Below are 27,026 nucleotides of genomic sequence, written 5' to 3' on the forward strand. Positions count from 1 at the left end.
AGATATAAGTTTATGTAGATAGAAGAAACATGGTGGCTTCCAATCATGAATCACCTGATGGCTGCCATCATTACTGACCATTGCTTATTTTGGCTGGAAATGACAGAACAATATCTGAACACCTAATATTAAGAATAACTGGAATAAAATGCCTATAGTGTGAGATTCCTTCTTAACTGTTTGTAGTAGCCAGGAATGAAGTTCCCTCTTTCCAGGTCACAATCTCTCTCTTTATCTGGAGCATGGAAATCAACACAAACAGAACTAAGTTAACTTTTAACATAATAAACACAATCCTGTGGCCTCTATAAACAAAGAGCAAAAGAAAAACTGAGCACTGCCACTCTCACTCCTGCATTTGGTGGAGGAGATAGGAGATGGTGGCAGTCCTGGACAGCCTTGTCTGAACTGGGAAGCTAAGCTGAATCTGACCAGGTTAGTATGTGGAGACATCTGGGGAATTGCAAATCTGTAGACTAGACTGGGAAGTTGAAAAATACTTCAGGAACAAATCCATGGCAATCTATTTCTACATTAAAGCCAAGTAAATGACATGCAACAGACCCCATAGGAAATGATATGTGGTTGGATCCTGAGCTGTGAATGCTTCTTTGGGAAAGGATAGGATTCTGCCTCCTTTGAAAGAAGTAGTGGTCCTCTTTCCTTAAGAAACAGAACTTGAGAATTCCTTGACTTGTACATAGACCCACAGCTTCAAAAATCCCCAGACCTTACCTAGATCTTTTCAGTCAGATTTCAGGCCAGGTTACATTACTGAGACTCGATTGTGATTGCATTTCTTGAGGATCCTCTAGCAGATGGTCTTCCTGGGTCTCTTGGTGGCTTTAAACAGCAGTGATCATTTTATCTTTATGCTGTAATGTTGCTTAAAGCTTTCCTGTTTTTATATGTCATATAGTGATCTTTCAGAGTCACAAGAATTGAGCTGGGCAGCTATCTACATTAGATAGATGGTGGATGGATGCTTAGCTTTTAAACCTTACTTGCAAGGGCTAAAATTACAGATGAACTGTATCAGCTGAACTGCAATCAGGTGGTTAATACTGTCAAGGAGAAAAAATATTCAAATTGCATTCAAACATGGCACAGATCACTTGGGCACAGAAGTCCTGTCATAATAAGTACATTAGCTAAGAATGACTATTATAAAAGAAGAAAACAGACCACAAAGGTTTCAGTCAGAAAATCCCACCAGAAACAATAAAGACATTGTTCAATATACTAATTAGGAGTGAAGCCTGGGACGTAGGCTTCACTCAGGTCCATCTTTCCAGGCAGGGAAACAGTTATTTAAAATCATTGGTTCACACTAAAGCAGGAAAATAGAGCAACCTCATTAGTTAGGTGGCCTGACTGCTTACTTTAAGAGAGGGAGCTGTCAGACAGACAGCAGACAGAGTATACTGAAATTGTTAATAAAGAGTTGTCACTATACAAAGTCCTGCTTCTTCATTCGACCCACATATAACACTGGCGACAAGGATGGGATGCGAAGAGAACAAAGGACACAGGAACTGAACTGAGCTGGGTATCCATGTAGCACAAGTCATCATCGCAGCAAAATCAATAATCTGTATCAGCCGCTCAAGATGACCATGCACACCCCACCAGCTCCATTCAACCCAGCTATGGAAAATTGGAAATCGTATGTATATGCTACAATTCAATTGCTTCATGGAAGCAAATGACTTATCAGGTCTGTCGGACAATAGAAAGAGAGTGTGTTTCCTAAGCTACTGCAGACCAGAAGTCCTCGATTTGGCCCAAGTGCTATCCGACAGTACCATGGACAACACTCCAGGAAACACTCTGAGCATATTCTCCACCCATACAATCAATGAAGGTGAAAAGGTACAAATTTCACCGCAGTTGCCAAGAGGAAGGTGAGATGATTAATCAATACATTGTCACACTATGAAAAGCCACAGCTCATTGCGAGTTCAGAGACATAGATGAAGCGATGCAAGATAGTCTTGTTTTGATACTGAGGGACTTCAATCTGCAGAGAAGATTACTAGCAAAGCCTAATATCACATTTAAGGTGGTGCTAGAGGAAGTAAGAGCAACCAAAGCCTCAGATAAATACGCAGTGACAATCCAGAAAGAATGGGACACACATTGCCCGCAAAGAGTGACCACTGTGATTAAGAGAGCACGGCGCAAGAAGAATCAATAGATGAGAATGATGAAATCCATTGCCTGCATGCCAAGAGAAAGAAGGGAAACCCGAAGACAGGAGAAAGACTGCCTTTTTGTGTCAGATGTGGGGGAAATCCCCCCAGACCAGCTTGCAGATTCAAGGATGGCCTTTGGCAAAGATGCGAGCAGAAGGGGCACATAGCAAGGGTTTGACGCACCAACCAATCTTCCCTATACCACCAATGGCAGCCGGCAGCCATGACAGGATTTCGAAGAACACCAGAGCATAAGAGAAATGAAAACCGAGCCACAAAAACAAGAGAAACACCTCATGCGATCATAGAGCACTCCAACACACACTGTTTAAAGAAAATCCATGTCACAGTCTAAATCGAGGGGTCTCCGTGCGACATGGAGATGGACACGGGGTCATACATAACCATTGTGTCCCAGAAAACTATAAAAAAGGCAGTTCCGGAGCTAGCAAAGAAACAATTGAAGTCTCAGAAGGTACTTTTAAAAGACTTTCAAGGGAACCACATCCCTGTCATAGGGAGCAGATCCTTCCAAGTCAAATTCCAAGATTTTGCTGGGCCCTTGCTGCTGACCGTTGTAAACGATGACCTGCCAAGCCTGCTTCGGCTGGAATGGTTCAAATCCGTGGGTCTAGAAGTGACTGGCATCTGTGCTGTCCACACCGTCAAAGATAACAGCATCGAGGAGCTGATTAAGGAATTTGTGGATGTTATTAACAGGAGTCTGGGCAAGTACATGGAGAAACCCATCTCTTTCAACCTAGACTTCAAAATTGCCCCCATTTGAATGAAACCTCGGAGGGTCCCTTTTGCTCTCTGGCCTAAAATAGATAATGTGCCTACTCTGTGCCAGTCATACAGCATTTATTGCATTCGTTAGGCAAGGGCAAAACTTTTGCAAAACTCGATTTAGCTCAAGTATATCAGCAACTACTGGTGGACGATGCCACTGCAGAGGCACAAAATATTGTAACACACAAAGGGACATTTGAATGCCGCTGCCTGCAATTTGCAGTAAGCATGGCACCAGGACTTTTTCAAAGCATAATTGAATGCTTCCAACAGGGCATTCTGGTGATGGTGCCTTACTTTGACAATGTCCTTGTGTCCACGGACAACAAAAAAGAGCACATCCAATGATTAAACAGAGTCCTGAGCCAGTTCCAGGAAGCTGGACTTAATGTTTAAAAAGATAAATGCCAGATAGCCATGACACAAGTCGAGTTTCTGGGATATTTAATTGATGGCTCGGGAATAAACTCGACCAAAAGCAAAGCCCCCACACCAAAGAATGAGACAGAACTCCAAGCATTTCTAGGCCTGTTAAACTTTTTTGCCACAGAAGGCAACAGTAGCTGAGCCACTACACCAGTTGCTAGACAGGAAGGCAAGATGGACTTGGGGATGGAAGGAAGCCTCTACTTCTTCAGCAGTTAAGAAACTGTTGTGATTGTTGAGTGTTCTTGTACAATATAATGAGACTCTGCCCTCATCCTAACTTGTGACGCCTCCCCATTTGGCGTCAGACCTGTTCTCAGCCACTGGATGCCAAATGGGAACCAGGCCCCAATTACATTCTACTCAAAAACACTATGACAGCAGAACAAAACTACAGTCAACTGGACAAGGTGGCACTGGCTGCAGTGGCAGAGGTCAAGCATTTTCAAAAATATTTATACAGGAGAGACTATGAACTAATTACGGACCACAAACCGCTCCTAGGCATTCTTGCAGAGGACCATCCCACCCCAAATATTTTATCCCCGTAAATGATGAGATGGACTGTTTTTATGGCAGCATATAATTACAGACTAATAAAAGGGCCGGACCAAGCCATAGGTTACATCGACGTCCTCAGCCTATGCGCACTCCCGGATTTTGTAGAGGATCTGCCCCTGTCACACCCGTACTACTAATTGAGGACTTTGCATCTGGCCCTGTCACATTGGCCGGAACTAGCGGGACATTCAGCAAAAGACAAAGTCCTAAACTGGAGGTAGAGAGGGTGGCCTGAGGGACCTGGTGGGGGAGGTGTGGTTTCAAACCATTTCTGGTGCAACAACATGAATTGTCAGCCCAAAGGGATGTCTATTGTGATGGGATCAAGTGGTTGTACCCTATAAACTAAGGAAACAAGTGCTAGAGGCACTGCACGTGGGGCACCCTGGCATTGTCCAAATGAAGGCACTGGCCAGGAGCTATGTGTGGTGGCCAAATATGGAAAGGGAAATAACTGAATGGGTCATGACGTGTACACCTTACAAGGAATCCAGACCAGCACCACCCATGGCACTCCTAGCAAATAGGAGACCCCCATAGAACCCTTGTCATGAAATCCTGCCTCTTAATTCGCTCCCCCCCCCCCCCAACATAACAGACATCCCAGTCAAATGTCTGTCATATGTTGCTCATGTAGCATTAAAACCCAGAGATGGGAAGGAAAAGCCAAAAGAGGCTGCAGCTGCTGCCCTGATCCCCCAGCCCAGTTAGAGCATAGCCAGAGCCTGAGCCCCAGTAGCTCCAGTGCCAGCCCTTTGGAGAGCCAAGGCTGGAGCCACAGCAGCAGTGCCAGCTCTGCAGACAGATAGGACGAAAAGAAGAAGGGGGTGGGGGGAGAAAGGACAAGAAGAAGCATAAAAAACAGATTTGTAGAATTAAGATCCAAAATGGGAGTACTATAATGAATAGTGGTTGAGTGGGGTGTTGGAATTGATTATTGGAATGGGTATTTCTATGCAACATTCAACCATGTGAGCAACTTAGGAGAGACGTTTGGTTGAGATGCCTTGATTGCTTCTGGTGGACGTCCTGATTGAAATCTCTTGTGGCCTGGTTTATTCTTTTACACCATTTGGATAGTCTGCACTAATTTCTATTTCTGTTCCATTTTCTTTCTTATGTTCATGTGACACTGATGTAGAATTTCCCCCAGTTTGAAGCATTTGTGTTACTTCATGAACACACTGAGGTTTCATCAATAATTACACTTCTACCGATGGGTACCTTGTTTGTGTCTTGGTGTAGAATTCTGTATCCCTTTTGAGATTCACTGTACCCCACAAGTACACTTTCCTTTGCACAAGCATCCCATCTTGTATGCTTTTCTTTTGGGGTGTGCACATAAGCTTTGCTTCCAAAAATGTTTAATGGCTTAAATTTGGGGATTTTCCATTCCACAGTTCATGTGGAGTTTTCTCAGTGGATTTTCCCGGTAGTCGATTTTGGAGATAACGTGCGGTCATCTTTGCCTCCCCCGTATGTGGTTGGCATATCTGCATCAAACAGCATAGTTCTTCCACTGTCACAAAGTACAATTCTTTTTTTCTGAAACTCTGTTTTGTTCTGGGTTGAATGGTACAGTATTTTGAAATATTATGCCATGCTTTCTGAGAATCGCTTGTGTGTTGTCACCTGTATATTCAGTTCCATTATCTGTGTGCATTATCTGTTGCTTATTTTCTCTGGCACTTCACTTTTGTTGTGTAACAGATATTGTGTAATATACCTGGAGTAATAATCTATAAAAAGTGAGAAAATACCTCTTCTTTCCTGAAGTCAATGTTTTCATTGAACCACAAAGATATGAATGAATTAAGTCCACAGTTTTTTAGCTCTGCTGTTACTCTGCTTTGGAAAGGCTTTTCTTATTATCTTTCCTTCTTTTCTTTTACATAGCACTTGCATTTCATTATTTGATCATGTAGACTATTTTTTTTAAAAAAAAAATTTAAATTTTCAAAACAAACAACACAAAAAATCCTCCTTCTTTACATACTGTAGAAAGTGTATCAGTTGGTTACAAAAAGCTTTCGTGCACCTCTTCCAATGTACCAAGATTTAAAACCTGACAACATAATGGCATTTCATTTGTTATTTCTAATATCCTCCAATAACACTATATCCTTATGGCCTATTCTTACTAAACATTAATAATATTTAGTAACAAAAATTTCTAATCCTCCTTTCCAAATCACTGTTTACAATTTACATCCAATTTCCTTATGTTGTACCCATACATATGTATACATTGTTATCATTATCCCTCCTTCATTTAACTCCATACATTATCATAGTATTTCCCCTCCTAATAATCAAAACTTAGCTAAATTCAACTTAGTTCTTTTTTATTAACCTTTATATATAACCAAATAATTTCTAATCTTCCTTTCATAGGTACCATTCAATATTCATATCCAATTACTACTTGTCATACCAATATATATGTATACATTATTATCATTATCAGTTGTTTATTTAACCATATCAATTATCAATAAATTTCACTAAATTTAACTAGTTTTAGATTATACACTTTCATCTATCAATATGTATCTTTCCAATAGCAAAACAATTTCATGTCTTCTGCCATTTGTGGTATCAGTCCTCTAATCATCTCCTTAATCAAAGGAGGAAGAGCCAACGTCACTACGAGATGGACATGCGATCTCAATGCTCTGAGATCACTGCTGAAACTTTTAGTGCTGGGTGGTCCAATCGGACCTAAACCGTCCCGCAGAGACGGCAAATGGGAAGAATACGTCCTGCTGATCTCAGGGACACCGCAAAGTCCCTGATCGACCCAGGAGAAGTTCTTCTAGCTGGCGATAAAATCACAGCCCTTAGGCTGATGAAGTTGGGAGGCTCCAAATGGAAGGAAATGGAAAGAGAAAGTGTTTACAGTTGGTGAGGAATTTTTACCTTTTAAAAGAGACTGCCTACAAAAAACTTAAAAATTAATTTAAATCTGAGAACAGAAGAAATAAGTGGAGGAATTAAGCTTTGAATGGTTTTGGTCAGTGTGCTCTTAAATGCTATTTTTATGGATGGAATTTATGCAAGCCTTTTAAAACGAATGGATTAAGTTTTCTTCTTCTATCCTTTTTATTATTTTTGCAACCTATGGACTAAAATTCTCCTTCTTTATTACTACATGTGTTTTCCTCTTTTTCTCCTCTATTTTACTCAAGAATTTGATTTTTATTTTTTTAACTTGGAATATAAAAAAAGAAAAGAAAAGAAGGAAACAAAGAGAGTTCTAAAAACAGAGGGAAAGTTAGTGCTGCTCGGAGGCTGGAGGCTTGTGTGTTGGGAACAAAGCACTTTCACTTTCCTCACTGAACAGTCTGGCATGGCAATTCAAATCTCACAATTTGTTTCTAGAGAGTGATAAGAACCAAAGGACGAATTGTTTACACAAGTGTCCTTTTGAACTATATCTCTAACCAGAGAAACTGAAAAGAAGATTCTACTGTGAATTTATGTATAACCTTGTAAAAATCCTTCAAGCCAGAACAGGAGTATTTGTCAGCTGGAAATTATGGCACAACTACAACAATAGAAAGAAGCTTTCAGTTTGCAAAAGATAATGTTTGAAATTCAGAAATTATCAAACACATTTGAGAGGACAGAGAAGAAGTTGGAAAAACTAGAGCATCTAACAGTAAAATATGATGAAGTTGGAGATGTTTATCAAGTGGAAAAAGTGGAGTTTAGAGTCCTAAAAACCGAAGAGAAAAATGACCATAAAGAAATCAAATCTGCTGATATCTATGGTAATTGGTTTGTGTCTGGAAATGGAAAGAGTGGAATACGGAAAGAGGAATTAAATGGAGGTGAACTCTACCCCAGATGGCAAGATACAGAAAAAGAAAAAACAAAAGAATTTATAGATTTAAAGAGAGAAATTTTATTAGCAACATCATTGATAACACCACTGACAATTAAAGATAAGCTGATCAAGGAAACAGATAGGCATCGAAATTACATGAGAGACTCAATAAGCATTGAATTGCAAAGAGGAGTCCATGCAAATTTGATTAAAGAGATCATATGGACTAATTTTTATTCCACTTGCATTTTCTTTATTATGTCAGGACTTCTGTGCCCAAGTCATCTGTGCCATGTGTGAATGCAGTTTGAATGTTTTTCCTCCTTGGCAGTATTAAACACCTGATTGCAGTTCAGCTAATACAGTTCATCTGTAATTTTGGCATTTGCAAGTAAAATATACTCTCTTTTTGATGGCACAACTGTCCCTTTGGAAGGTCTCTACATAGCCTAGTTTTGTGAGCTTCTTTAACAACAAAAATTTCAAAAAAAGGGACATACAGGACATTTTTCACAAGTATCTTTTTGGTGACACTCTGGGAAACAGGACAGTAAAGAAAACAATATCTCATTCATTCTGATTCCATTTTTGCCCATTAGCTGTGGTGATTTTTTTTCTGTTTTAATCTGTTGAAGGTGAATAAAGAAATTTCTGTTATTTGTCATGTGACTTGTACTTCCTGAATGAACACATATTTGCTTGCAAACATAAGGTGCAATGTATGGATCGAAAAGCATGCTAATTATCTGAAGAAAAATCACTTTGTTCCTTCACACTTTTGGCCTTCTGTAATTTAATCTCTTTTTCCATTCTGCAAACTGCTTTTAAATGGCTCTTTTTCTTGCACACAAAGCATTCACATGTTTCTTTTTATTCCTATTTTTCATCTTTAAAGCAGACTCTGAAACAGAAACCCGTCACTATTAATGTTTTCTGTTTTACACTTATATTCATCCACAAGCTTGCCCTTAACATATCCTAATGTCAGCTTGACATCTGGACCTGCATCAAATGCTGTGAAAAGGATTTCATAACTTTCTAATAAATCATTAAATAATAGTGTTGCGACATGAAAATCTTTTCTCCTATACCTCTCAGGGGTTCCCAGCTGAAAATGTATAACTTGCTAAACAGGATAGGGAGGTCAGCCCTCTCTACCTTTGCTATCACTACCTGACACTAGTTACCTCATTGTTTCATTAAGGAACTGCAAAACTCCAGAGGGTTTATTTCCCCCCCTGCCCCCAATGAATTAGTTCTCTGACCACTGGGCTAGAGTGTGAAATTAACCTAATTAACAAGCTTCTCTTGTTAGCAGCATCTTCATCTTGAATTATGCATGGCATATCAGACATTAATTGAACGAGTCCAGAGATATTTCAGGAGAAGAGTCCTTTACTCCTCTGCTTGCAACAGAATATCTTATGACACCAGACTTGAAATTTGGGGCTTAAACAACTTAGAACTTTGCCGTCTCCGATCTGACCTAAACGTAGTACATAAAATTATATGCTACAATGTCCTACCTGTCAGTGAATACTTCAGCTTCAACCGCAACAACACATGAGCTCACAATAGATACAAACGTATGGTAAATCGCTCCAAACTTGATTGCAGAAAATACGACTTCAGTAACAGAACTGTCAATTCCTGGAATGCACTACCTGACTCTGTGGTTTCTTCCCCAAACCCCCAAAACTTTAACCTTAGATTGTTTACTGTCGACCTCACCCCATCCCTAAGAAGTCTTTAAGGGGCGTGCATAAGTGCACCAGAGTGCCTATTGTCCCTGTCCTGATATTCCCTTGCATTTGTATCCATTTCATGTATTCAGAATCATGTTTATACATATATCTGTTATCTAATGCTTGATGAAATAAATAAAATAAATAAATAAATTTTCAAGGCTGGTTTCTCAGATTCACAAATAAAATATTGGTTGCCGCTGTGTTACTGGCCATTTTCTTCTGTTGCAGTCTTTTTTCTGTTGCTGTATCTTGCTTTTATTTGCTGTTGCTGGCTATGACCAGGCGGTTTATGCTGCTGCATATATGCTTTACGGTTTATGTGCTTTACTGCTTAACTGTAACAGGAAACAGGAAACTCTTCTTAGAAGAAAAAAACATACAATATATACCAAAGATCTAAATTTGAAACACTGCCATCTACTGGTAATACCTGTAAGAACAAAAAAAAATTTAATGTACTCTTTGTTTTTTACTAAAGGCTTATTTACCTGCACTACTATATATATATATATATTAAGGCCTGAAAGGCCTGAAATAAAATCAGTATTGTTCTGTGTGCTGAAATTGTGAGTTTTATATATGTGCTTTTCAACACTGGCAGTTGCTTAGCTGGCAAGCAATTCTGGGGAAAGAGGAAGTGAGCCTAAAATATATGTAAAAATAATCATGTTGTAACATTGAGGTTAAAGGAATGGAAAACTGCCCCTGACAAGTTGGCAGAATCCTGAAATCCTGCTTTCTCGTTTTAGGGTATATTATAATGAAATGCTGGACACTGAATCAGAGCCAATTGGCCAGAAGCCATCCTTTTTGGCTGCTTGTCCAATTGACCCTCATTGCAATCTGATGTAAGTGGCTTACAACAAAGGTTTTAGGTCTGTTATGCTTTAAATTCTAATAAACCTCTGAAACCCTAACTCCTTGAATGCTGTCTGTACAATTTTTATTAAGTGCCTGGGAAATAAATAGCTCTTTTTCACTGACTCTCAGATAGAATTGTTTCAATTGTAAGAAATAAATATTTCTTAGTTTGATTCAGAAAATAAAACGGATCTTGAAAACCTGGCCCCATTTCAACTTTTTTCTGTGCAAAGTTCAGCTGAAAATGTATAACTTGCTAATCAGGGTACGGAGGTCAGCCTTCTCTACCTTGTCTATTAAAGTAGAATAAAATATGAATTAAAAATATAAGAATAAAGACATAGAATAATGGGGACAGTTAGAAGTTTGCTTAAAGGAAGTGTCACCATTCGCTAACTACAAGATGTTGTAGCCACTGTCTCTATGTCAAAACCTATGTCAAAAGTCCAAACCACAAGGTTCAATTAAAGTTTGTTAATGACATCTAATCCATACCTGTAACAAAAGGAGAAGTAAGATCCCATCTCCTTATAAGGCTTTCTCCTCAAGGTAACCACTAAGAAATGAGTTAAGTGTTTCCGTGTTACGCTGCCTTTGAGAATGTATAAGAACGTGTGCTTCGATAATGAAGGTTGTTCCGAACTTGCAATGCTAGCCATGGGCTAGCTTTCTGAACCTGGCTGCCAAATAAACTTTTCCTGTATCCTGAGAAGTCTAAAGCCTGTCATTTTCTGCAACACTATCACTACCTGACACTAGTTATTGGTGCATTAAGGAAGTGCAAAGTTCTAACTCCAGAGGCTTTATCCCCCCACCCCCTCTCAGTGAATTAGTTCTCTGACTGCTGGGCTACAGTGTGAAATTAACCTAAGAAACTCTACTTTCAGAACCATCATGGACCCAAGGGAAATGAGCACTGGAGGCCTGAGGCAAAGAAGGTCTCAGGAGCAGACCAGGGGGGAAGAGGAAGCACAATTACTCAGTGGTAAGGGGGCATTTAAGGAGCATGGATGATATATTTTGTGCACAAATTGGGGGATATCCCTGCTGTGGATAAATTATTTGGGGATTTTCAATTAGGTTTAGGAATTAGGTAGTACTATGCAGAGATTAGCATTTTGGGAGCCTCAGCAAAAAATCTTATATAACTTTACTAGAGAGCTGTATGTAGTGTCCCTCAAAGCTTTGGAGTCCAATCCTAAGAATCTCCTGCCATTCTAAACACCTGCTAAAAGACTGTAGAACTTGTAGTTAAAGGAATAGTGTATGCTGTATGCTACCTATCTGTATTATCTCCTTAAAACAGATATTATAAAGTAAATGTAGGGATGGAAGGGATTCTAGAACAGGAGATGATCAGATGTACATTAAAGGAAGAGGAAAGTAAAGGGAAGTTGTATCGATGTGGTTCTACAGAAAGGATGGCAGATGCAATCTTTGCTGGATTCCCAGGAGGGAAGGAGTGCTTTCACAAAGGGGTAAGGAGACAGTTCAGTCCATACATTATGTGTGAGAGAAAGAGGCTGAAGACAACCCTTCCCTAATAGTGTATTGTAGATGCAGATAGAAGAGTCCAGGGTTTGGCAAGATTCTGTCTATAGGTCTGAAATAATAAAGAACTCAGCTGGGAAGAATCACTGCATGTCATTCTTGGTTTTGGGCCTGACAGCAACCTATGAAGTGGGGCAGAGAGGCAAGCAGCCGATAATGATTGATTCACACATCAGTAAGAAATAATATGGAAATTTATGACAAAAAAGGTCAGGAATTATGCATGAAGAGCAGGTGTGCCTTTAATATTTGTCCGGAAATGCTAAAGTTCATCTTTCAAAGACAAAACAATGCAAGCATTTAGTTGAAGGAAACAAGGAACATCTTAGTTAACTAGTTACAAACAAAACATTTGGAAATTTTCATCACAAGACCGTAACACTGTTGTTAAGTGAATCTGTCTTCCCCATCGACTTTGCTTTTCAGAAGGTCGCAAAAGGGGACCCCAGTACACTGCAACCGTCAAATACATGCCAGCTGCTAAATGTCCAAATTTTAATCCCCTGCCCATGGGGATGCTGCAATGGTTGTAAGTGTGAAAAATGGTCATAGGTCACTTTTTTCAGTCCCATTGGAACTTCAAACAGTCACTAAATGAATGGTTGTAAGTTGAGAACTACCAGTACTACACTCTAATATTTGTCAGACGTTCTGGCAATATTCCTTCCTCCTTATCTACTAAAATGATATAAAGTTTTATGCTGCTTTACTTGGTAATTAAGGAAAGTAGAATTATAGGATAAACACAGACTTCCCAATCTGTTGGTTAAAAGAGGTTAGTATAGTGTGGAAATCTGTTTTTTTTAAAGGCTACAAAACTGTATTAAAACCATATGCTGTATAAAATTCTTCAGAAGCCTGGTAGAGATAGTTTTGAAGTAGAGATGCTTTTAAAGTGAAGCTGTTTCTAATTCTCTAGCAGAAGCTGAACACTGGGAGAAAATTAATGCCCACATCCAATGGAAGAGACACCTGGAGGTAATAATAGATATCATAATAATAGGTAATAATAAAAGCAGGAGGAAGATAGTACTAGAGAAACAAATATTCTCCCTAAATGATGAATTACCAACAATGATGAAAATGGTCAATTCTATGGCTCCACAGTCCCATGGTCTCTATACTTGTCATAGAGGATTATGTTTATTAGGCTTTCTGAGCAAGGGAGCTTCTGTAACAGATCAAAGAAGGGAAGCAACTGAACAGAAAGTTATAGCTAATTGGTGGCGTGACCCGTCAAAACCGCGGTAGACAAAACCACGCTCGACGAAAGCGTGTACCTGACGTCATCAGCAGCGCGACGAAAAAAAAAAAATAAAATAAATTGAAATTAAAATAAAATTCACATAAAGGTAAGGGTTAGGTTTAGGGTTAGGGTTAGGGTTAGGTTAAGGGTTAGGGTTAGGTTTAGGGTTACGTTAAGCGTTAGGGTTAGGTTTAGCGTTAGGTTAAGGATTAGCGTTAGGTTTAGCGTTAGGTTAAGGGTTAGGTTTAGCGTTAGGTTTAGGGTTAGGTTTAGGGTTAGGTTTGGGGGGGTTAGGGTAAGGTTTTCGCTTTAATTTTAAATTTACCGCTCACAGTGCAATGTTTTCGTCGCGCTGTGATTACGTCACGTACGCGCTTTCGTCGAGCGCGCTTTTGTCTACCGCGGTTTTGTGGTGGAACCATTGGCGGAGGAGAGCTGCCACTGCCTGAGGCAATCTAAGCTGTGATTAGTTGCTGTGTGCTCTCTGCAATTTACCTCATGATGTTCCTACTGTAAATATATTTAGTTATATAAAACTGCAAGTTCAGTGTTAGCATCTCTGACTCCATTTGGACGTCATCTGTGCAATTCCCTAACAGTGTCCATCATCTAAATGCATTCTAGGAATCTATGACAGGCCTGGGCATCATTAAATTCCCTCTGTTTTGTTGGTAGGTAATGAAGGCGAAGGTACTAGAACAGGTACACAGTCAGCTGAGTGATCTCTTAGATAAGGCCTTGGAAGAAACAGCTCATTCCAGACCCCAGCAATTGAGCGTCATCCCAGCAAAGAAGCAAAGCAGGTGGAAGCGGTTCCTGGCAATTGATTTTACACAGGGATGGGGAAAATAGAGTCATCAGGCAGTGCTGGCTCAATGGCCTTGAAACAGAAATGGGCACTGCCTCCTATAGTCATCACTGACTGTGGAGTAAAATCCTCAGGGATTCTTACCTTTACCCCCCTTCTCAGAGGTGAGAAAGGTTTTGAGAGAGATACTAAATATTACCTGCTTTGAAATCTTATCTTGCAGAGAGAAGGGTCAGCTACTGAAGAAGAAAGTCTTTGTCCCTCAACGGTCCTTGTTTGAGTAAGTATGGCTATGGTATGAACAAGACTTAGTCAGAGGAACAATGTACAAAGTAGCCGGATCTTTAAGGCCTCAGGTTCCAAAAGTGGCCTTGGGCAACTATTCCACTGTTGATGAAGAACAAGAGTTTGAAACAGCCCAATAAGGACTGAACATGCTCCATAGCCACACAATGCTGAGAGTCTTTGGTGGGTGCCAGGAGAGTATAAAAAGAATAGATACTTGTGATGGGAAACAAAATGAAGTATTTTTGAAAGCATTAGGTTAATTAGCACGATAGTCCATAGAGTTATTAATAGCATATTAGAATAAGGCTGTTTGTATTTCTAGCAGGAGTGAGATTCCTGCTTGGTCCAAGGGCTCAATTGCAGTCATATGTTGAGGACTACCTGTATATCTGTAGAGATAGAAACACACACACACCCAGCCACTTAAATGTTATTTCTTTTGTACAAGTGAAATTACAAGTTTTTGCACAGAACACTAAATGAAAATCTTTGTTTCCCAACTGTCCAACTCACCCAACTTCTATTACTTGCTGGCAACTTGTCTCTCTTTTACAGCACATTGCTGGAGGTGGAACATTTCGGCTCAATCCATCACATATTTGTTGCCGTGCTCTGTATCTTTGTCCTCAAACAAATCATTGTGGATTCCATCGATGAAGGACGGTATGATCCAGAAAAGGGGGCAGGATAGAAAGGCTGTTCTCTGATGTATGTTAATTCTGGGGAGAATGTGGGATATGATGCTATTTGTTTTGTGCTAAGGAACACAGTAGTAATCCTAAAAGCACATTTACCTAATCTTTAAACTTAGGTTCCATCCAAAGTTTAACATCCTTGGGGCCTTGCAGGCAGCTTGACCCTGCTGCATCTCCTCCCACTTGTCACTGTTCATCTACTAGCTGAAAAGAAAATTGAATTTGTTCTTCTCCTTGTCTTTGTGCTCCTGTTAAACAGTAACACTTGGGACCCTCCTATGTCCGCCTAGAGATTAAGCCTAAGTGAGGAATGCCTCCATTGGTGCGACCTTTGCTAGTCATCTAAACAATCTCCTCTATGCTAGTCATCTAGTTACACAGATACACTTCTTCTACTCCTCCTTCTGAATGAATCTTGTTACCTTTTGGATCTTTCTATGGACGTGTTCATGGCTGAGCATAAGCGTTGTTTCACATTGTATGCAACTGCCATTTGTTGTCATGATTTGTATTTGTACTATATTCCATTCCATTTGACCAGAGGTCAAAACAATAAATAAATTGATTAATTGACTGATTGACTTTAAGAAAAACAGGCTAAATTTACTATTAATAAAGGAATGGAAAAATATAGAAAATAGGAACAGTGAAAGATATTACATGAAGGAAACTAATCCTTTTGGAGAGGATGGGATATGAAAAAATCTGAATGACCATGTGATGGTGGCAGGAAGATATACAAATATTTGCTGTATCACCTATATTTCAGGTGGATTTTTGTAATCCAGATCCAGTAGCCGTAGGAAGGAAAAACATAAGGATCTAATCAGGGTTAGTCATCGGGACCAGAGGTTTAGTCTTCCGAGTTTTGGACTCGTGCTGGAGCCCATCTTCAGGGAACTTCTCTCTCACCAGAACATTTGAGTGACGCCAACCTAAGAGAATATAGGAGCATTAGACTCTATATTCAACAGATCAGAGGTAGAAGAGCCAGAAAAACATGCCATTAATTAGGCAAAAGTATTGGCAATGCTCATTGCACACAAACCAAACAATCAGTTCTGTCCAATGGAGCAATACACCTTAAAAGACCTGGAAAACAAACCAACAAACATTCAGGTGAGAGAGGAGTTCCCTGAGGATTTGCTCCAGCACGAGTCTGAAGCTTGGAAGATCAAACCTCCAGTCCCGGCAATTGACCCTGATTGAATCCCCCAACATTATCCTGGGATACGTATTTTTGCCTTCATTCATGGGAAGTCTCCATCTACCTATGAAAAATCTGGTTGTGGCATCATTCCAGCCTTTTGGCCATTCTGCTCACTGTAATGTTTATTTGTTTTTAATGCTGTATGCTGCCATGGGCCACTTTTTAATTGGGAAGCCTTACAAATGAAATAATTCCTCAAAGGAAAAGAAGGAGAAGGAAATGTCCATGATAGGCAAATCCTTGAAATCACCAGCAGTTCTGTAGAAGCTGAAGCATTGTTAGAAGTTTTGCTTTATTCTGTAGAAATGGTAGAGGGTTATTATACAGCCATACAGATTGGTAGCAGAGGATGGTTATGTAGCTATACAGATCAAATAAAGTGTACAGTGTATAGTCACTATGGGCCTTGCTGCTTAATGGTTTCAACTGTCACAACTGTTGCAGGAAACTCTCCTCAGAACATAAGGGAACCATAGATTATAACCATAGGTGCTAAGTAAACACTGCCATCTTCTTGGCTGATTAATTCTGTAGTTGGAATACATTCTAACATGTATTGGAACAAGCATGAAGCGGATCAAGGAAGGAGTCCAATAGAAGACAGAGAGCCAAGCTCACATTCACAGTCAGGGATCTAATTGGGTCACTTTGGGTTAGTTGATCAATCTCTCAGCTTTCACTGGGGATACAATCAGAAGGAAAGTCCAGGTATTTCATCTTGAATTTTCAACATGGAAGATTTACAGGTGATAAATAAATGTCTTATACAATTACCTAAGCTCCACATGAGCTGTAGAAAGCTCAGGGGGATGTACAAAAAAAGGATTGGACATTATTCTGATAGGAATGTTGAGTAATGTTCCTAATATGACAGACCCTTCAAAAAAACCTTGCCGTCCTCTATTCCTGATCCATTTAAATTCTGCTAGGAACCTTTTTGTGGGTCCAATATTTAAGGATGAGCAATAGTTGAAATTATGAAGGTTATGAAACAAAGATTATGAAACAAAACAAGATTATGAAACAAATGAGGGGAACTGTCTGAAGTCTGAAGCTTGGAAGATCAAACCTCCAGTCCCGGCAATTGATCCTGATTGAATCCTCCAACATTATCCTGGGAAACATATTTTTGCCTTCATTCATGGGAAGTCTCCATCGGCATATAAAAAATCTGGTTCTGGAATTATTCCAGCCTTTTGCCCATTCTGCTCATAGTAATGTTTATTTGTTTTTATTTTTGTTTTTTTATTTTTTTATTTTTAGACATAAAGACCAACAATACATAACATATAAAACTCTCATCCATTACTTACAACATGTTGTTTGGTTACAAGCGTTATCCATATTTTCAATTACACATACGATCACTAAATTTCCATCGAATATAATTAAGTACCTCACTTTCATTGTACATCATGTATTCAGTTACAATTAATATTCCTTCCTTTTAAGCGAACATAATTCCCTTACATCCTTAATTATCTATTTAATAATAATATACCTTTATATAATCACCTATCTCATTCTAGTTATTTTTACAGTTTTTTACAATTTTCCAATTGTTTATGTTTATACATCACTACTTTTGATTATGCATAGTCTCGCCAATCATTCATCACCCATCAAGAATGCTTATGTTCATTGTTGTTCTTGTGCATCATACATTCAAGCACAAATGTTATTCCTTCGTTTTTAAACAGTGTTCTAAATATTCACCTCATACATGTACCAATCTTTCATTACTTCCTTATTAAACTGTTTAACAACAAAATATCTTTATAATATACATCACTACTTACAATTATCCATAATATCACCAATCATCTATCAAATATATACATAGGTTCATTATTATCCTTATCCTTCATTTTAGAACAAAATATTCTAAATTATTCAATTCATATATATATATATGAATGACGTATATATATATATCAGTCTTTCATTGTACCGTTATTAGATTTATAGATTTATTAAATAGATTTATTTAACAACAAAATGTCTTTGTATTATCACTTATCTCCTTCAATTGAAACATGAATAAAACATTTTTCATTTCCAGGGTTCTTTTTATCTAGCCACTGATAAAACAAGTTCCATATCTTATAGAATTGCTCATCTTCTTGTTCTCTAATTTCAAATGTCAATTTACTCATTTCAACACACTCCATTATTTTTCGAATAACTTCCTCCTGTTTCGTATTTTCTCATTTTTCCAGGTTTTTGCAAATACAATCTAGCTGCTGTTAAACTGTTTACAATCAGATATTTCAAGTCTTTATTGTACGTTTCTGGTATAATGCCCAATAAAAAAAAAATTCTGGTTTAAAGTGTTTAGGTATCATTTTCTCCAACCACATGTGGATTTTAGTCCAGTATCTTTGGCTTCAGTGCAAGTCCACCACATGTGGTAATATGAGTCCAACACTTTTCCAACTTATTCTTGAACATTCTTGCAATTCTTGTTGGGGGTAGGTGCCACCTGTAAAACATCTTATACAAATTTTCTTTATATGCAGTTGACATTGTCATTTTATAATTTTGAGACCACAATTTCTGCCATTTCTCTAACTCAATCCCATGTCCAAAATTTTCCCCCCAACCTATCATACTTTCTTTGACTTGTTCCTCTTATAGTTTAACCTCTAATAGATATCCATAAAATTTTTAATTACTTTTTCATCAGTACCTGTTAAAATTTTATCTAGCTCAGTTATTTTGTTGTAAAGACCTTCTGATTTTCTATCCTCATTATATCTAGTGTATCTGCACATATGAATACCAATTCATTTCTATTCCTTCTTGTTTCAACTCTTGCATAGATTTGATTTCCCCCTCTGCATTCAATATTTCAACATATCTAACTGTTTGTTCCTTTTATATATTATTGGATATGAATAGGTTTCAATGGTTGATATCCAGACTGGAGTTTTTAAGTAATGTCACCTTTTAACCTTCTCCCAATTTAATAGCAAAGCCTCCCTCATATAATGTCTTCTAAAATAACCATGTGCTTTGGTTCCCTTATACCATAAAAAAGCATGCCATTCCAACAGTAAATCGTGACACACTACATTCAATAATCTAAAATTTCTAAGTGTTAGCCACTCCTTAATCCACATCAGGTTTGTTGCCTGGTAATATAGCTCCCAGTCAGGTAAGACCAATCCTCCTCTTATTCTAGCATCTTGTAGCAATTTGAGTTTTATTCTTGCTTTTTTCCCCTGCCAGATAAACTTCAAAAATATTGTTTAAATCTTCAAACAAAGTCCTTCCCCAATCTGATTGGGATTGTCTGGAACAGATATAAAATTCTGGGTAAAATGTTCATTTTAATTGTAGAAATTCTTCCTATCATTGATAGTTGTAGGTTTTCCCATTTCATCAAGTCAGTCGCAATTTGCTGCTTCAGTCTGATATAATTGTCCTCCTTAAGAGTGCTGCATCTAGCTGTTATTTAACAGTTATTTAATATTTAACCTTGTTTGTGACTTGAATCTGCAAGACTTCCGCCAATTCTTCCTTTTGTCTTAATGATATGTTCTTTGTCAAAATCTTTGGTTTATCTTTATTTACTTGCAAGCCTGCTACTTTTCCATACTGCTCTATTCTTTATAACAATTTGGGTGCTGTCACTGATGGGTCCTCAGGAATAAAAACCAAAATCATCTGCAAACGTTTGTAGCTTGTATTCCTCTTTTTAAATTCTCATTCCTTTTATTTCTTCTTCTTCTCTAATCTTCCTGTTTAAAACTTCTAATGTTAAGAGAAAAAGTAACGGTGATAGTGGGTAGCCTTGTCTCATACCTCTCTTTATTTCAATAGAATCTGTCAGTTCTCCATTTACCATTATCTTAGCTGTTTGTTTATGATATACCATTTGTATTGTTTGAATAAATTTCTTACCAAAATCCATCTGTTCCCATTGTAGGAACATAAATCACCAATTCACATTAGCAAAAGCCTTCTGTGCATCAAGAAACATCAAAGCCATTTGTTTTTCAGGATGGGCCTCATAATACTCCAAAGTATCCAAAATCATTCTCATATTATCTTTGATTTGTCTCTTTGGTAAAAAAAAAAACCCATTTTGATCAGAGTGGATAAAACTATTTAAGTATTTTTTTAAGTCTCTCTGCCAGTATACATGCAAATAATTTATAATCTGAATTTAATAAGGAAATTAGTCTATAGTTCTTAGTTTGTGTTAAATCAGTCTCCTCTTTGGATAGCAATGCAATGTATGCTTCTGAACATGATTAAAGTTTAGAGTTTAGAGTTTTATTTCATTTGTATAAAATTTGCCCTGAGTCAATACAAATGACAGGCCCTTCAAAAAACCTTGCGGTCCTCTATTCCTGATCAATTTAAATTCTGCTAGGAACCTTTTTGTGGGTCCAATATTTAAGGATGAGCAATAGTTAAAATTATGAAAGTTATAAAACAAAGATTATGAAACAAAACATGATTATGAAACAAATGAGGGGAACCGATCGTAATTTTTTCAGTTGGAGGTGGGTTTTCCGTCATTTTAACTCTGTTCTGACTATTTTGAAGAGTTTATGGGAACTTTCATGAGTTTCCTTCCTCAAAATAGCAGGACCAATCCCCTTCACTTTTCATCAGTCATGCCACTGAATATTGGGGATAACCCAGAGAACCTGCTTATTTCACTTGAAACATCCTCATCTTTTGGGCAGCATCCTTAGAATACTTTTTCTTCTTTCTCTTCCACAGTCTTGTTTTGGATTTTGAGCTCTTTATCATTGGCTTTCAACAGCTGCCCACAGCACTCTTGGCCTGGCTCTGCATGTTCCTCTACACCTTATTTGTGCCCTATCAGGCCCTGCAAATGTGGTCAGGCTGCTTGAAGACGACCAGGTTCCCCAACCTCTTGACGGTCACCTTGGTGTTCCTGGTGCTGCTCTGCCATGCTGCAGTGCTGGGATTCTTCCCTGTCTATATTACTGTCTACTGTAATTTGGGAATTGCCTCCCGTAAAATTGTCCTCTTTGAGCAGGTATGGCACTGGGGCAGCACAAAGAAAGTGGGTACAGGGGAAAGGAGTTCTTAAACAGAAATGGGAGAAGCTAAGGTTGACGTTTGAAGTGAAGTTGGAATTATGAAGGAATTCTGGTTGCCTCAGGACATCTCAGTGTGAAACATAAAGATAGTAGCAAGCACTAGAAAGGCCCCCTGTAGCATAAATGTAAACTTCCATATACAGGCCATATATTTGCCATTGTACAGAGAAGACATTCCAACCTCACTCCAGGTTTAGGTAGCTTTCTCCTGTCTGGCATCCGGTGGTGGGATTCAGCCAGTTCGAACCACTTCAGGAGAATCAGTTGTTAACTTTCTGAGCAGTTTGGTGAACTGGTTGTTGGAAGAAATCATTAGGGCAGAGAACCGGTTGCTAAATTATTTGAATCCCACCACTGCTGCTATCCTCTGAACGGCCTAGACAAACCCCAAATAGAGTCATTAAGGATAGGCCAGGTTAAAGATACATACTTCCCTACACATTGCCCTGAAGAAGATATACAGTACATTTTTAAAAAGTCTTGTGACAGAAGATATGGTCCTTAGCAGACATCGTCATGTATATCTCATATATAAATGGTGACAGTAGCACTAGCCATGGCCTCAAATATATGTTCTTCTTGCTAGCTAGAATAAAAGCAGATTTCATCCAAGCAAGATTTGAGTAGAAAGATAGTGTAGCTGACAGTTAGCCAAGTGAGTAAGCAGGGGCCATTTCTGTCTGAAAAGTCTAGACAGACAGAGTGGGGAGCACCATGGGATCCATAGGATCCACCATGGGAACATGGGAACAACATGACTCAACTTCACGCTGTTTCCTTGCTCGTTCCCCTGTCTGGAATAGATCCGGTTCCTGATGAAAAGCTACTCATTTCTGCGAGAATCGATGCCTCCTCTTCTCCACGCTAGGAACCAAGTTGGTGAGTTTGACTTGGAGACCCTTAGTGCTCATTACGATAGCTACAAGTCACCCTCATAGTCCCCAAACTGATTTTCCACCAATTGCAGCATCTGAGTTGTAGCATAAGATAATCATGTAACCATTGGCTTCCACATGCTGATTGCTATCAGAGAGTTTCTCAATCTATGAAAGAATTGGATTACACTTTCTATTTGCCTATCAGTGATTTCGTATGGTAAATGTTGTAAGTAGATTTTAAGTGTTGCAAAATACTAAGAAAAGTAATATGGAAGCAAAGCAAAGGAAACCTCTTACCTGGGTCAAGTATATTTCTCCAAATTCCTCACAAATCACAATTTCTCCTATTTGCCAGACTTTATTTTGCAGAAAGAAGTGCAGAATATAGGTGATTAATCCTTGTGAATACATGGAATTCCTTATTTGTTGCTTTTGTATCCAATGGAGGCAGATTTTCAGAAAGCTGAATTCTGCATCCTGTATCACAACTTAACTACTTTTTGTACATGAGATGTATCATAAGCTATTTTTGTACATAAGAAGTACATAAGAAATATGCTAACAAGAAGAGCTGTGTGGCACAGTGTTTAGAATGCAGCATTGCAGGCAGATTCTATCAACTGCTAGATGTTTGATTCTCACCAGCTCAAGGTTGATCTTCCATCCTTCCAAGGTCGTAAAATGAGGACCCAGATTGTTGGGGACAATATGCTGACTCTGTAAGAGACGGCTGTAAACATTTATGAAGCTATATATACTGTAAGAATAATTGTTATTGCTATTGCTATCGTCATGTACAGATTAAGCTTTGCTTAATTTCTACTTGAACAACATGGAAGCTGCAGGGCAACTATTTCTTCAGTGCCAGCTGAAGTTTCAACCATTCCTTTGCTCTTTCCCTCCCACTCCAGGGAAGATAAGCTGTCCCTGAATTCTCAACCTACTTATATTTTCTCTTCTGCCCCAACTTTGATCTACAGAATGAGCTATCCAAGGTAACTCCTTGCATATTGTGTTTTTGGGCTCCCTGGTTTCTCAGCTCTGTGAGAAAAAGAATGGGCAAAATGGGCTTCAGGAGATACAGTTCATGCCCCCAGAGCAACCTTGTAACCATTGTATTTTCCAAGAAAAGGGAACTACTCTGTTATATCTCAACTCAATCCCTGCTCCTTTCCTTATAGAGATCCATACATCCGCTGGAGTTACGTCATCCGAAAACTGGTTGAGGTGAGAGAAACACATTAAGTTTCCATTGACTGGATGGTTTTATCTGGCCTCTCTGTGAATTAGAAATGTCCTTGGGGACTATTGGATTTTTGCACAAGACTCAGCTAGACTGGTAACCCTAAGGTGTCTTAGCTGCCAAGGTAGTAAATACCAACAATACTATTTTAAGAAGCCCTGGGTGACCAAAGGCCACCATTTAAATTTCCCAGAGTTCTGTAGTCTTTTAGTTGTTAATAATTTATTGCAACAAGCAGAAATTTTAAAAAAAACACAAATATTTCATCAGTCGTCAATTATTAAAACATTGAAGTACAATTTTTTTTTGTATGCCCCTCCCTCCCTCCACCCCCCCCCCCCCTCCTCCCCCCCCCTGACTTCCCAGAACCCGTACACGGTATGGATTTTAACTAACATAGTCTAAAATCTATTGAGAAAAAGAAATAAAGAAATTAATGACATTCTACATTGACCTTAGCTTCTTCTTACTGAACTAACTTTTAACAGTTTAAATCATTTCTGATCTTAAGCATAGGCTAACTGGAATTTCTTGGTCCCGTATTTATTTTGTATATAGTCAATCCATTTTTTCCAGTCTCGTTTATATCTCTCATTTGAGTGATCTTTAAGATATGCCGATATTTTAGCCATCTCGGCTAAGTTTGTGACTTTCAATGTCCATTCTTGGATTGTAGGCAAGTCTTCCTTCTTCCAGTATTGCGCCACCAACAATCTTGCTGCAGTTATTAGATGCAGAATCAAGTTAGTCTCTACCACTGTAAAGTCAGTACATATACCTAGTAAAATAACTGAGGAATAAACTATCCTTCTTTTAAAAATATTTTGCATAACCCACCATATTTTTATCCAGTTCTGTAGTCTTGAGTGAATGAGTTATAACATTTCTCCTGAGACATACTTGATGCAAACCATTCACTTTCCTAAGAGATGTTCAATTTAAAACTTTAGACAATAATGTACGTATTTTCAAATATCTCCCACAGGAAAAGGAAAGGAAAAAGGGGTTTGGAAGAGAGCAGAGTTGGTGGAACTTAGAACCACTCAGGATATGTGTAGTGCAGAAATCTATGACAGATTGACTAAAATTAAACAGAAGAGGGGCTGGTGTTGGAGGACAGTATTTGTGTTTTGTAGGATATTAAAATGGCAGCCAAATCCAACTTCTGAGATCATAGAACAGAAGAAGGATTCTCTTAGTCATAGTTGAGAGCTGACAACCTGTATGCCTTGCCAGCACAACATGGAGATGCCAGTAGGTCACTAAGGTAGAGTTTTTTCCCTCTGTTCCACAGTTCTTGGCTGGTATATATTTTGTGAATTTCCTTCTGAAATACTACTTCATCCCTAACTTGGGCAACATGCATAAGCAGCCTTTCACCATCAAAACCCTGCTGCTCTCCATCTTTGATTCAGTTATACCTGGTATGTGGAAACAATTGTGATTTCGTTGTTTAATGGGATTAAGCAGTAATGCTACGGAATTGGGATGTTGACCTCATCCTGTAGAAAAAACAGGAGAGCCTCAAACACAATCAGGCTGATTTATCACATTTTAGAGAAAGTGTAGGGAGACATACTACAGGTAGTTCTCAACATACAACCATTTGTTTAGTGACCTTCGACAGAACTGAAAAAGGGACTTACAAACGTTTTTTTCACAGTTTCAATCATTGCAGCATTCCCATGGTTACGTGATCAAAATACATGCCATAAATACTGGTGGGAAAAGTCATAAAATGGGGGCAGTCGTAAAATGGTCTCATTTAGCAATACCAATTTTGGACTCAATTGTGGTCATACGACCAGGACTATATGTATCAGCTAAGTGGTACACAGCCATCCAGAGCTATTTTGAATAACGATGCACAGCATATATATTTAATTGATAAATAGTTACTTCATACAACAAGCCAAAATATTATGATTTTGGGCTATATGTAACATTAAGTGAAGTCGTTGCTAATTAGTATATAAAACTGCAAGTTCGTGTCAGTGTCTCTGACTCCATTTGGACACCAGCTGAATGGCATCAATGTGTAGGCGTCTAAATCTTTGACAATGCAGGTTTATAGCCTTAATTAAAAACAGGTACATCATACAAAAAGAGAGCTTCTCAAGTTATACAGTGCCATGGTACTTTAGTCCTTGTTTAGTGACCACAGTTGGAACCAGGAACTTGAAAGTAAAATGGTTGCTAAGTAATACCATAACTGTGTGGGAGATTACTTCAGCTTTCTTTGGTTTTACAAACCTTTGAAGGTTATAAATGTAGGATTGGTTGCAAAAGTAGTTTTTTGCATCACCATCATGACTGCAAACGGCCACTAATTAAGGTAGTTCCTAACAACGGGAACTAAAAAATAACATAGTCAAGTCATTCTGCTTTTCTTCCACGTGGATATGCCCAAAGTACTTTTAAAAAGTCAGTTGGACTTTCTTGGGTTTTTTTTTCTGTGAAAGCTTATTTCTCATCCAAGAAGCTTCTTAGTTCATTTCAGAACTGAAGAAGCTTCTCCGATGAGAAGTGAAACATTTTTAAGGAAAAAACCCCAAAGGTCAAGTTGCCTTTTGTAAAGGCCTTTGGGACAATGATAACCTGGATGATTAAGAATCTCTATAGACATTTCATTAAAATATTAGCCTAAAAGTCTAACCTGATTTACAATTGTCTTTCTTAAATCTGTAACAATAATTGAATTTTTAATCTCTTCCTTCTCCGAAAGTGGAAGAATTAATGTATTTCTTACCTCTCTCATTCAGGGATATCATTTCTATTCGTGGTCTTCTATTTCTTCCAGGACTGCTGGCAAAACATATTTGCTGAGATCCTGCGCTTTGCGGACCGTTCTTTCTACAAGGTGATGACAGGGGCGGGGGGCAGAATGATATAGGAAGTCTAGATTTCATTCCTCATGGAGGATACTATTTTTAACAGTTTATTTATACATTTTCATTTAACATACAAAAGTACTTTTTGAACAGTGTATTGACTGGGTCAATTTTGCGTACGTAATAATACTTTTCCAGCTCCTAATTTCTACGTCTATTATCCAACCTTTTATAAAACATACCCCATGTTCAAAATACTCTGTATCTTCTTCTTCTTCTATCTTTAATGTCAGTCTGTCCATATCTGCATCTCATGGATATACTTGAATGGTCCATTGGCCATGAAGAACAGTTTGAAAAACTTTGGAAAGAGTTCTGACAGGTTATGGCTCTGAAAGAAAAGCAAACTTCAACTTGCCTAAACAATTGTACTGAAGAAACTGACACTGAAGTATCTGATTGCTTGTAATCAAAGTAATAAATATGGGTGGTCCTTCATTTAGCAACTGGGTGCACTTACAACTATGATGATAAAGTTATGATCAATCCTCACATTTACAACCTCTGCAGGTCTGTAAGTAAAGGAAAGTAGAACTAAGATTGCAAGCATGTTTTTTCCCTACTAATTGTTTTAATGGGCTTGTAAAATATTTCAATTTTGCTTTTATCATATGGCACCGCAGTCACTTTAGGTGAGATAGGTAGCTCTGTAAATTCAACAATAAATTAGGCAAATAAATAACGTAACTTAATGACTACTTAACAACTTTGTTGCTGCTC

At 38.4% G+C, this 27,026-nt stretch overlaps 1 protein-coding gene across 1 annotated transcript in view; it reads left to right on the plus strand.

Moving 5' to 3' along the window:
• Positions 1–336: 336 nt before the first annotated feature.
• The window catches only part of LOC116503215 (sterol O-acyltransferase 2-like), a 33,615-nt gene continuing 6,925 nt past the window's right edge, over positions 337–27,026 (plus strand). The window contains 14 exon segments of the mRNA XM_032209470.1: positions 337–435; positions 10,301–10,399; positions 11,300–11,397; positions 12,883–12,941; positions 13,885–14,012; positions 14,241–14,297; positions 14,861–14,968; positions 20,948–21,230; positions 22,098–22,173; positions 23,094–23,134; positions 23,136–23,167; positions 23,354–23,399; positions 24,710–24,839; positions 26,178–26,275. Coding sequence (XP_032065361.1) covers positions 10,317–10,399; positions 11,300–11,397; positions 12,883–12,941; positions 13,885–14,012; positions 14,241–14,297; positions 14,861–14,968; positions 20,948–21,230; positions 22,098–22,173; positions 23,094–23,134; positions 23,136–23,167; positions 23,354–23,399; positions 24,710–24,839; positions 26,178–26,275 — 1,239 coding nt within the window. The 5' untranslated portion in view covers positions 337–435; positions 10,301–10,316.

This window comes from Thamnophis elegans, chromosome 2, assembly GCF_009769535.1.
Source record: "Thamnophis elegans isolate rThaEle1 chromosome 2, rThaEle1.pri, whole genome shotgun sequence".
NCBI lineage: Eukaryota > Metazoa > Chordata > Lepidosauria > Squamata > Colubridae > Thamnophis > Thamnophis elegans.